Source organism: Anneissia japonica, unplaced genomic scaffold (assembly GCF_011630105.1).
Source record: "Anneissia japonica isolate Jap-2015-1 unplaced genomic scaffold, ASM1163010v1 scaffold287736_len1891122_cov214, whole genome shotgun sequence".
Taxonomy (NCBI): Eukaryota; Metazoa; Echinodermata; class Crinoidea; order Comatulida; family Comatulidae; genus Anneissia; species Anneissia japonica.
In genome coordinates this window covers 709,128-722,718 of record NW_022756106.1, presented here as the reverse complement: position 1 = coordinate 722,718, position 13,591 = coordinate 709,128, and the positions used below count along the sequence as shown (strand labels likewise).

General features: G+C 33.8%; 1 protein-coding gene across 2 annotated transcripts; it reads right to left on the bottom strand.

The window, feature by feature from the left end:
- Positions 1-2: 2 nt before the first annotated feature.
- LOC117123905 (consortin-like) lies at positions 3-7,378 on the bottom strand. Of its 2 annotated transcripts, none has more exons than XM_033269970.1 (10): positions 7,257-7,378; positions 6,680-6,907; positions 5,801-6,049; positions 5,329-5,415; positions 4,841-4,946; positions 4,643-4,673; positions 4,317-4,425; positions 3,992-4,106; positions 2,980-3,083; positions 3-2,372 (listed from the first exon to the last, which is right to left on the bottom strand). In XM_033269970.1, the coding sequence occupies exons 2-10, from the start codon at positions 6,834-6,836 to the stop codon at positions 2,185-2,187; spliced, it is 1,146 nt and encodes a 381-aa protein (XP_033125861.1). In that variant the 5' UTR covers positions 6,837-6,907; positions 7,257-7,378; the 3' UTR covers positions 3-2,184. The 2 variants fall into 2 exon arrangements, with proteins under 2 accessions (XP_033125861.1, XP_033125862.1); XM_033269971.1 differs by having other exon boundaries at positions 7,208-7,346.
- Positions 7,379-13,591: the final 6,213 nt, after the last annotated feature.

Below are 13,591 nucleotides of genomic sequence, written 5' to 3'. Positions count from 1 at the left end.
CATACATTATCAAGGTGATGCTTTTATGAAAATTGTAAATGGGTTTTTTCAAATACAGAGCATTCTTTCTTACTTCAATAAAATCATTCTTAAATATTGCACTTGTACAAGGAAATTCGAAAGTTAACAAATTATCCCCTTACATTGAAGTTCGTCCAACAAAAAGCTGGCGCTCACAGTTTCACATTAAAATGTTAGCAACACAAAAACTATACAAGATACAGGGGTCATCTTTACAGTAATATTTGATATAAGTGCAGACATGTAGAAAAGTAGAAAATTTGACCTGATCAAAACTTGAAATTTAAGCCACACTTTGACAACCTTCTTACACATACAATCCCAACTCACGGTATGTTGGATAGGCCTACTCTGCTTCAAGGTTTTATCAAAACTGTATACTTTTGTTATGCTATGTGAAATTGTGGTCAATTTATATCACAAGTGGAAAAAAACGACATATTACACAAATGTCGCCGAAAATGTTGATGCGCGATCAAGTAGAAGGTCATCTGACTGGACAAACTACTATACTACATCAACTATGAACTTTCCTATATGTTGCTAAATCATAAAATGTGGACATCTTAATGACGCCATCAATTTTGTTGGCCAAGACAACGCAATACTTGTTAATCAGTGGGCTATTACATTTGTGTACATGACTCAGCGATGACATCATTAATAGATGAATGTATTAAAAACAGGATTAATTAAAATTAACCAATCAAAATATGCACTACATAATCATGTGTATATCTGTATACAATCTTGTACCAAATTCTTGAATAAGTATCAGTATAATTTATTAAGTTAACAAACACGTTTAAAAACTGCACAATTAAAAACAAACTACCGTAAAAAAGCTTTGGCACTCTATATATCTGCAACATTTACTTTTATAGCACATATTACTTATGGTAATACTGTACTACTGTGCTATGGTCTTGAAATGAACATAGATATTCTCTAAATCGTTACAAATTGATTAACTCATTTTTATTATTTAACAAATATATATTTCTTTAAACACAACAATCTCATAAAGCATGTTAATTTGATAGAATCCAAACTAATTTTGCAATGCATACACGTATATTTAAAAGCTTAAATTTAAAACACATTTCACACAATTGTTTATTAATTGATTAAAGATACACATATACGCAAATCGCACGTAAATAATCTTGATACTAAAAATAACTATAAAACAATAAGTATTAAAACAGTAATATTAATAAAAACTGCAATAAAAATAATAATATGTTCACTTTATCTACCTTACTGGAATTACTGACATTTTAACTCAGAAAGCCGAAGAAGCAAATCACATCCGAGTGAGGTAGGTAAAGCTAGGCCTGGGCCCTGGCCATACTGTAAAGTACTTCAAATGCATGGTACCTCAAAAATAACTCATATTTGCTAGGAACAATAGGTGTGCAGAATCATAACTACAGGTCAAAGTCTAATTTTTGGAAAAAACTGCGCAGATTTTTTCCTGGGGCCCTGGCTATAAAACTAGCCTGGGTTAGGCATAAAACCTAGTAAAATTCAGTTGACATGCCCCATCTTAATCCATACTTATTGTATGAGTGATTTATTATTGATTACATAGTGCATTATTACATCTAACATTATTTTAGGCCTACTATAACTACCCTAAGCCTATATATATTATTAAGTATCATTATAATTTAACAGCAGTGGGGATGCTCCTGGGCCTATGGTAAATGGAATACAGCAAGTTATTTCAGCTTTTATATATACATTGTCCATACTGTAACTTGTTTCAATTACGCAGATGCTACCTAAAAAATTAGCTCAAATTTGCGTGGAAATTCGCTAGGTAAATAGGTGCGCATAATCATCAATACATTGCTTATATATAATATATAAGATTAGGTCAAAGCCAAATTTTCAGCAACATCTTCAAGGAAATCGGCCCTTATTTTCTGAAATGTGCGGTTGGCTTTGTAGGCCTAACTTTACTTTTGCGAGGAGGATATATTCCCCGCGCAGGTCTTACTTTACACTCTATGGTACATTGTATCTTGTAGCACTATGTGCTCTGCACACACTATCAATTTTCTGTGACCAAAACTGATTGTCCAAATATGTGCAGGGCAGATCATTTGTCAAATAAAAGTTCACAGTCTGGACATAACCTTTAACTTACCCTTTAAACTACTGAAAATAATGCTTAAATGTATACTGAATTTTCATAAAATAGTAACTGAGGTCGCTCTTCAGACTTGCGCACATTGACGATGTTGCCGTCTTGTCGTAGCAGTAAACATATGAGCCAATAAGAGCAATGAAAATGGTGATGAGAACAAAAAGGATCATCATCATAAATGTCATTACAACATCATCTGTAACAGAAAAATGGTATAAGAAATTATATAATATATTGTGAGGGTGAGACAGTATAGGTTGATGTGTCATTAACGAATCCATTGCATGATGCCATTGCTGTAAATGGATCTGGCAGACTCCGTCAACCCAAACTGACAGATATAAGAACCCATCAATACCACCTGCCATTCGCTCATACAACTCCGACTTCAACTGCTGAACTGGATACACTGGATACCTTAATCATTCTTTAAATATTATATATTTTTATATGTAAATTTTCTTTTGTGTTTGATATATATTTAAATAACTTTATCTGTATTTTGATGTGTTTTTATAATTTTTAACCCTTATGTAAGGAAAACAAACCAAATGACATTGTTATGACAATAAAGAATATCTGAATCATTTTAATACCTACTGCGTGCAAATATATTCTTAAGCCCTGTGCCAACTATCAAATTTTACTTGACAAAAACATGTGACATGCCTAAATATGGTCATGATGACATCACATCATGACCATATATAAGCACATCATGACTATATATGGGCATACAACAGTTTTTTGTCAAACAAAATTTGATAGTGTGGACAGCTGTAGTAGAGTTTATCAGATGATACCTTGGTCTTTGATGGGCGTAGGTTCATATTCTTCTTCAAATCGTACTTTCTTCAAACCCCTCTTCTTCCTTTCATCTGATTTTTCTTTACTATCAAATGATGACCTGAAATTATAGTCACAAAATTCATAAGTTTATTTTCCTTAACAAACATAACTTCATGTGTACTGAACAGCATATATTCCATCGCTGATTGAATATTATACTGCAACGTTTTTGGAATTATCTGTTAGGCTCTTGTGCATTAAGGCCTGTGTGTACAGTACTTTCAAGAATTAACATCTCGACGAGATTTGATTGACAGATAAACCGACTAATCAGCGAGCGCCATTTAGTCACGTGCTCAAAAACTTTTTCTCTGACATTTTAATTTCTTTAGACAGCTGGTTTAAACGCGAAACATACATGAGCATAGGCCTGGATGTCTATGCTTGGTTATAGATACCCAAATTTACACAAGCAGTGCGCATCAGTGACTTGGACTTTGCCAACAACAAGGTTGACCGAACGCGGCTTTTCCCTCTTTCTTTTGGGAGCAAAATACAGAGGATTTTACAACAATTTCCCCGCTATGTTCCATGAAATAGATTAACACTATGAATATATGATTCATTTTCATACTGCCTACCCTGAATTCTCTTTTTTCTTGAAGATTGATAGCAAAGAAAATCTTTGCCAACTCGGTATGTCTAGCCGCCACTGTCTAAGGTTTTCACGGGCGGGGCTTCGCGTCCTTGTCGACATGTCAATTCTAAACAATTTATCAAAAAGAATTGTAGGGACTGTCTTCCAGTATACAAACTACAACCACAACTGGTAAATGTAAAAGGTTAGTAGGATAGAAACCAATAACTCACAGCATTATTGTACTGAATTGTGTACAGGCGTGCTACACTTTCTAATGGTCTAACCGATTTCTCTGGCAGAACAAAGCATTGCGATTTACTGGAATGAATGGGAGCCTAGTGAATTTCTCTAAAAGCCACCTTGCAATAATAAACACAAATACATACCGCTTCTTCAGAGTGCCCTTTGGTCCACCAGGGATTGCGTCACCACTGAGCCGTGGTAGAATTTTGTGTACCTTTTCACTTGATTCCTCTTCACTTTGACTGCGTTCCATTGCCTCTGTAACACAAAGAAAAACAATCATTATTTTTTTTTTTTATAAATAATATATAACAATGAGTAAACCAATGTGGTGCACAGCTGTATTAACACGCTTGTAGAATAAAAATGATAAATTTGGGAGTTTAATATTATCTAAGCTCTTTATAACAGCTTTTGATGAAATTTTTGATTCTATAAATCTTTGAAAGATAGATGACTGTACCTTACCTGCATACTGATTTTTACCAACTTCTGCATAAATGATTGTAAACAAATCAAGAGCTTGTTTGGTGGTTGGATGGTCTTCACCGTAAAGTTGTCGGTACATTTTAGTTGCCTGTTATAAATAAAAAAACAAGAGCATTATGTGTGCATGCAAGAATGTATGTGGGTATGTAAGCACAGCAAATATGTGGGTATATATATGTATTTATGTATATTATTAAGTTAAAATTGATAACCAAATGTACTTTACATGTTAATATGATAAAGCTTATAGTGACTAATTTAACCTCAATGCGCTTAAAATAGATATGAATAAATAGAGTACTTACTTTTCCACAATAGTCTAGAGCAAGTTGAGGGCTGTTGAAAAAACAGAAAATAATGAATTTCCGAAAGGTCAAATAAAAGGAAAAATTTATTAATAAAAACAAAACCATAATGGCACCAATATTTTAACCTACGCTACTTGGGTAGTACTGTACCAGAGGCAGACCCAATAGATTTTTCTAATTGAGTTTCTCACTTACTTTCCCTCTTCTTTACAAAGACGTGCTAAGTTCTCAAATTGCTCCGCTTTCACTGCCTCACTACTAACATCAAGCATTTCCCTTGATGTCCCTTCTTGAGCATTTTCTGTAATTATAATATCAAAATATTCAGTTAAAAAAAAAAGTACAGAAAATATTGCAAATATTTGTAGTAAAAAAAACCATGTGCACTTATTAATATTTGTGTACTTGTCTAAATACTTACTTGTGTCTTATTTATTTTTGTATTTATTTGTATAAATAAGTATATATGTATACCTTATACATGTACTTCCTTTTACTTTATCTTTGTTTTGTAAAGTGCTGTGATATCCTTGATAAGAGCGCTCTATAAATGACATTATTATTATTATTATTATCATCAAAATTTATTTATTGTATTTTAATTGTGTATATACTTATGATCTTATTTGGGGGCTAACATAATTGTGTATTACATGTGCTTATGTGTGTACCTCTGTACTTACTTAATTGCAAGTGTAGCTTTGCAGCATCAATAAGAGCTGTTTCATAGAATAATTTCTCTGCTTGAATGAAATGAACTGCTTTCTCATCTAAACAACATTAAAGAAAAACAATCAAGTAACAAAAACAATCTTGGCATCCCAAATACTGTATTCAAATAGAAATATCTCCATGATATTATTATTATGGAGTGGAGTTGAATGGCTTAGTGGTAAAGAAGCTTGCCTTCATTTTCTTTCTGTGCATTTGGGATGTCGTTTCTTAGCGCATAGAGATGATTTTGTATTATGCACTTTACAAGCATATCGCCATTATCATTAAAGTGTTTTGCCCAAGAACGCAAGCAGTGTGACAAGCATCGGTCTCGAATCCCTGACCTTCAGATTGAAAGTCCAAAGCCTTACATGCTCCGATGCACGCTTCTACACTTAATAACATGATCATTTAATAGATGAAAAAATCAAAAAAGGATACACTCATTATTATTGAAGTATATCTGTGAAACGTGATGCAGGCACAGCGGAAGTTCCGGAAAACTGGTCTGCTGTTGAATGCCAGTTAAACTCTGCAGATACAGCTTCAAGGCCTCGTCCTGTTTACCTTCTTGCTCTAGAGCCTGCCCTCGTTTAAAGAGGTCACTTCTGCTGATCTCCCTTTCACTTTTATTTTCATCAACAGAATTAGTTTCTTCAATACCCTGTGATGAACTTGACTCAGCCGGACCTTAAAATTTGAAAATATCGAGAATGAAATGTAATTTTTAGGAGGCACGTTTAGGGAATTATCAATGTAGTTCATGCCAAAATTATGCATGAATGATTATAAATAAATATAAAATAACTACAGTGCAAAGACATAAAAAACAATGCATTATAGTAGGTGTCCCTAATTCATTAAAAAGTCATGTTGTATCTTTGAAAAAGGGCATATTTTTATCTTAACTATTGAACTTGCAGATTATTCAAAATATGAATTAAAATTTTAGAATTTTCTTATTTTCAACACTTTATTATTCCCCTTTTTTCATTCACTTCCAACAGTTAATTCAATTGTGAATAACTTCCAGATGCATCTGAATACAGTGCACCCTCCAATTCGAGACCCCTCTAATTGGAGACCACTTTTCCAAAAACGCAAATAACAATCTTCTACCTTATAACACAAAGCTAGCCCTCTAATTGGAGACCACTTTTCCAAAGACCCAAATAACAATATTCTACCTTATAACACCGACACCACCACAAATTTTCAGGTCCCAAATGTGGTCTCGAATTGGAGGGTGAACTGTACACAATTTTTAATGATCAACAAAAAGATTTATAAAACGAACAAAATGATTGTGGTAGCGCTTACCATTTCTTGAACTATTGGTAAGGTTCTCAGTATGCTTATTGTTTACGTTGTCCTTGTTTGAACTTTGACCTATTGCATCTGATGTTTCAGTCTGTGGATTATCACTTTCTTCAGCCATTTGAGTTTCCTCTGAATTCTCTACAGTATCAGCAGACATCTTGGACTTTTAAGTTTCTGGTCAATGGATCAAGTTATCAGAATGTAGTGTAAACTGGTCCTAGTCAAAACCTTTGGTTAAGAAAAGTGGAAAGAATTAGGCGGTTAATTAAAAACACAGCACCGAGCACATTGAGGGCTAGACCAAAGTTTCTGGCTACCGTACCTCCCCACAAGCCTCTATTAATTATAATAAATGGCCTATTTTAGGCCTACATACACACAGGTTTAGCCAACCTAGGCCTAGCAAAGCATCTATCTAGGCCTAGGCTAGGCTAGCTAGGCTTCCCTCATTATGAAATAATAAAATCCTAGTAGGCGCCTAGATGACACTGCATGTATGTATCTAGTTATTCTGTAACCAAAACGTACCTTATATGTGTAGAAACAGGTAATTCAAGTAATACTGAAGAATACTTACAGATTGTCATTTACGAAGATTGGCGTTAGGCCCAATCCAAATAAGGAGTAACTATTGCTCTAATAATAATAAAGAAGACGCTTCTTATGCTCCCATGGAAATTTTAAAGTCCGCCCTCTATCGACCAACAATAGTTTTTGTACTTGGATATCTGAGCATAAATATAATTATTTCGTTTATATTGTCATCATGGACTGTTGTCATCAACAAAAATGAAATATATTATAAATAGTTTCTGTACTGTTCGTATTTCTCGCTACCATAAAATTCATGGAGGAAAGAAGGCTTAGTACGGTATCTTTTCCTTTCGAAATGCTATGAATTTGTTCTGAAAACTTGAGGACGCCCCCACTGAAATACAAAATCGTGGAGGCTTGCACATTCGACTGCAAGCTCATAAATTAAGGCCCAAAAAAAAAAAAAAAAAAAAAAAAAAAGGCCCAAAAAAAAAAAAAAAAAAAATAGAAACAAGATTTTTTTTAAATTAAACAAAAAAAGATTAATATCCAAGTAATGCTAATCAAAATCAATATATTTTTAGTGAATTAAAACAATATTTTCACCAACTTGTTTATTATAGGTCTATCGAAAATTATTAATTTTAACATTTTTTTTGCTTAAATTAAAAATATTTTATTTTTTTAACAATTAAAAAAGAATCTGCGAGTGTAAAAGTTGCCTAATGTATGTCCTCATAAAGACAACCTGGTTTTATCAATTGACGTAGGCCCATGAGTTACGGTACCTAATTGAGTTAATCAGTCAAGTCTATTCGACTTCTATTTGAAATGTTGTGGAATTGTCGTATAAAGGCCTGTTTATGACGATAACGATCAACGATAAAAAGCTAAAGCGCAATTGTTCATAGGCCTATAGAATATAGAAGAAATAATTTCCAAATAATAATAATTATTGCATTACAGCAAGGCGGTTTAGAGTTCATCTCTTTATCATAATATGGTTCTCTTTTTTCTTTTATTTTCTATATGAAAAATATAGCACGATTCGATAAAGATTTATCGTGTATACGAGATAACAAAATATTTTGACAAATCAAATTAAATGACGTCATGATCACAAGAAAACGGTAAAATCGTAGTAATAAAAACGATTTTATCGTTTTCCCATGATTATGACGTCATTTGTTTTGATTTGTCAAAATATTTTTTTATCGTATACAAGATAAATTGTTATCGAATCGTGCTAGTGGGAAAAAAATTCTTATTTCTTTTATTTTCTATATGAACAATTGCTTTTTAGCTTTAGCGTTATCGTCATAGTGTAAATAAGCCTTGTTAAGGACATCGTTCATTTTGAACCTTATTCCTCATAGGCCGACTGCTTATCTAAACACCAATTCTGTATAAGCTTCTCTATCGCTCATCAATGTTTCTTAAATTAAGACTAATTGCACAATTAAAATCTTTAAATTACAAACAAATAAAATACATATTCTTTAGGCATAATTTGTAGTTGATGTAGCTTGGTGGTTAAGATGCTTGCCGTTAAATCTTAGGGTCCCGAAGTCAATTCCTGTGAAAGCACAAGATTTCGTCTCACGACTAAAAACATCTCCACTACCTAAGCCTCGTAGGCCTAATATGACTTTATGAAGCATTTTATTATCATGTTAGCTGGTGGAGCAATTTGTCTGGTTAATTCTGCCCGTTGCGGTGGGCGCAACTTTTTAGCAGAATATATATAATGTCTATGCAGATTTTTGTATGATCGGCTCCCTCGTAATTCATATTCCCATTCATCTTCCTAGTGCCTCCCCCTCCCACTTTGAAAAACGTTCCGCCGGCCCTGATTATTATTTTGATTTCGTTTATTTAAAGGGATCAAATATCAATTAGGGCCTAATCTTGAAGTGGCACCCTCTGTGAATATAGTGAGAAAAAAATAGTAAAATAAATAAAAATAAATAAATAATAATACTTCATCATCATTTGAGAGGAGTACGGTACAGCATAAAGGGAGAACGCGGGAATAGAGGTCCTAAATGGTAGGCCTACCGTTCATTAAGTGCAGGTACCGGTAAATCACCGCAAGTGGGCCTTAATTGAGAAGGTGAGTGACAGAGGTAACATAATGAAGCATGTAATGCGCCCGATCGATGTGTAATTAACAAATAGTCAATTAAAGCCAATAATGGCATGGGCTTAATTAGCAGAGCGTCCTATGGGATAAACAACTTGCGAAATAGTTGCACATAACGGTAGGGGTGGTTCACAATTCCCATTTTCATTCATTCCTTTACAACTTCCTACCTGCCTTAACAGTGACGTCATTCGTTATATTACGTTTAAAGTACAAACAATTCTCATTTTAATTTCTACGTTCATTTCATTTTAAAATTTGACGAAGGAAGTTAACATGTACAGTATTGTAAAGACGATGATATGGATTTTATTTTATGGCAAATCTTACTGCACAAAAATCGAATACCTCTAGGCTATAGTTTTTCTAATCTCGATACCGGTACAGCATTCAGTGGCGTAACGCCTATGAGCTCTCGTGCGGCGGTCCACCGGGCCCCGATTCCTGGGTTCGTCGGTCCCCTTCCCATAGGGTCCTCGATCAGAAAAGAGCTTTCATAACAGAATAATGTGTCTCTGACATCGACTGTAGGGCATATATTGTATTATATCCAGTGACGGATTAAGGGGCCCGTAAATTTATTATTTTGTAAAAAACAAATAGAGATAAAAAAAAACAAAAAACCAAACTAATAACATTTTATGTCAGTGCTTGCCATTTCCGGCCATCGGGTGCCATAATAAAGCTGGTACAGACCCTTCGTCTGTGAAAGTCCCTGGGCCTCTCTATTTTAAATTCCTACTAGATCCGCCACTAATATAAATAAATGTGAAGCGCTTAGAGGCTTTGTTAAGGCATTAGGCGCTATATAAGAACGACATTATTATAATATATAATTTTTTTTCGTCGTTGAAAAAATTATACAATGACAAACATGATTTAAAAACACACCTAAACCCCACAAGGTATTGGCGACCGTGACTGGAAAAGGCTCCAGTCTCGAAAAGCCACAGGGCCCCCGGCACCAGCTTTACGCCACTGACAATATTTCCAAATTTTCAAGCATAGATAGGCATATCTCCCCGTAATTTGTCAACCTTTCTGTTAAAGCTTCACATACAAAATCATACACAACTGACCAGAATTTGTCAAAAAGTGTGATAGTTAAATGTATGTATACCCATAGTCAGACCCAATTAATCAGACAGTAGCTTCATTGTAGCAGGTCTAAAACACCGTATTGTTTCATCCTGATCAAACAAATAACATCGGCCTAGGCCTAGCTATTATTAATTAACGACTTTTGGAGTCCGGCAAAATCTGATCTAACAAACAAAACACTACCAGTGTATCTCTGACTTTGTCATAAATATCTCATTCATGTTTTGCATGTGATATTGCTTTATTCATGTGATAAGTAAAATAAAACGTCCATAAATTTCTCGACAGAAATTTGATTAAACAGAGAACATATTTCGCTCAATGTTGAGAGATTCTGTCATTTTACCAAACTGGAGCGCTAAATTAAGTTACATCTTAGTTGTGCTTAATGAGAGCGAGTGGCCAGTAATCTAATACAACACGGTTGATTTTTGAATTTAATATTGGCTTGAGTTATGGGTTGTGTTCATTAATGCTATGTGATCGGAGGACGTTTGTATTAACGTAATTTGATTAGTAAACAAGCATCGATATGGGGCAATTGTTTGCCAATACGTTCATGTAAAAAATGACCTTCTCGCATGATATCTGCACGAGGCTTCTTTAGCTAATAGTGCCTAACATGACATTGTGATTTCTAGTGTGCTTGTAATGAAATTAAGCGCGAGAAAGAATAGTTGTCAAACTATTGAAAGTAGAGCAGGCAATGAAAATGTTCGTTGCTGCCATCAAGGCGGCGGTTACCGTATCAGTTTATAATAACAGGTATGGTATATGAATATGATACGTACGGTATCATCTTTCATATATACAATATATATATATATATATATATATATATATATATACATACATATATATTATACATAGCACATACCGTAAAACTTTCGATAGAAACCCTGAGTCACTCTTTCTTAGCTGGGTTTTTTGGATGGGTTACAATTTGAATATGAGTTTAGTACTCTGATAGATAGAACTGGTTCATTATTTATTTATTTATTTATTTACTAATATCTTTAGCCAGGATGACACAATCATTTTAAAGAAATGTTTTTCATTGTGGTCCTGGAACCACATATTAGACATAGGGCCTCAGTTTCACATTGTAAAATGATAAACCATCTATGCTTCCTGTTTCGAAAACTCACATGAATGACTACCGTACCGTATACAAATAAGATTATTCATTTGTTTAAATTACCCCATGTATTATCGATATTAGCAAACGGGTCGAGAAGGTCCTCTTCGTTTAAAACTTTTATACGGTACTGAGATCTTAACCTGCGAAGTTCCTCGTTTTCCGGACTGCAAACCAGCTATCGTATTTAATTGATAACCATAGGCCTAATAATGTAATATTATCACTGGTGTATGTGAAATAGGCGTACTACGCGCAGATGGACCTTGTGTCATTTACTTGAAATGATCATCGTCCATTTTAAAATTTGATGTGTCAATCTTGAATTGCTTTCAACTTGACGTAGTAAACTTCAGGACCTACTACTGTGATGATTGACACTTTCGCAATCTGGACAGGTAACGTCACAACATGGACGTTTGTTTCAATTATGGTCCATAAAAAAACCATAAAAAATATATATATTATAGTAAAATGATATGATAAAGATGATAATAATAATTTTAATTATATTACTGATAATGATAATAATGCAATAAAAATATCAAATTATAATTCAATTAAACGCCTTTCCAAAAAGGGAATGTGACATCACAAGGTCATAGTCATGTGACTAAGTGGCTTAACTACCAATAACACATTGTTAGGCCCATTGTAGCGTGTTGATTTGATTTGATTCTTGTTCACCACAGACAGACGTCAATCAAACGCCTTCCATGTCGCACAATTTGTTTTATTTAGTCATGAAGTACACTTATTACACGGTGATCTAACTGAATGACATCCGTTCTCTGTCCTAGTTGAAACAGTTACGTCGTATACGCTAGATAAATTATAACGGTTTTGAGCGACATGACTGTAGCTAATATACACCAATTTAGAACAGACATATAGGCTAGGCCTATATAGAAATCATCCATTATTTCATTTTATCTCATGGTATATTTTATTCAAAAAGAACAATACACTTGATAAAAAGTACAAAAACAGGCCTACAAGAAAGTTACGATAATGTTTTTAAACACTTGCAATAATCTAACTGTAACAATAATAAGCCTAATTATTTTGATAACAATCATCGATAAAAATTGACTCCAGAGTATTTTACTACTATATATGATTAACTTCACGTTAATAGACTTAGGGCCTATTACCATCATAATCAATTACTATTTATAATAATAATAATAATAATAATGATAATAATAATAATAATAATTATTATTATTATTATTATTATTGTTATTATTATTTCTGACGCCTAATTGCGTAAAGCTTCATTAAACTTAAGCATAAGTTTAAAGATTTTTTTTCGTTTACTTTTTTCTTTTACTCAGCAGCCACAAAATCCATTGCACATCCCGCATCCACTACTTACTTTTCGCACGTGTTATCTGCATCTCGACGATGTATTCATCATCAGCGCCTCGTGCATATCGCGTTACCATGTTTCGTTATGGTCAAGAAAACCTGATACATTTACTAACGAACTAATTCAGTTATATCGAATTATAACATGTCGCAAGCGAAAGCATACATTTGCTTAACGGTGGAAGATGTACATTGAGAATTAGGCCGTCGAACATGCATTTTTGAGGCTATAATTGATAATTCACACGGGCACAAAGGCTTCTGCAAACACATACAGACTTGTCCAACTACTGCTTGTCTTCGTTAATTAGCAATATATACTAATCAGCTTCTAAGATAATTTGATAATGTAGCACTTTCATGAATTGCTATTTGCTACACAAAGAAGAGAAACAAATTGGAAAGGTGGTCTGTTAAAGGATGTTAAAGCAAGCAAAATGGTTAAGCAGGGAGGGTTGGGTCCTTAGGAGAACGTGTAAATAAATATAAATACGCAATTAAAACATTAAAAAAAACCGAAGTGGACGGAAGATTCGTCCTATAGTTCCCTAGCCCCCAGGGTAATAGGGCCCGAAGAAGCCTACGTCTCTTCCTCACATTTCTTCGTTACGCCACTAATTATAGG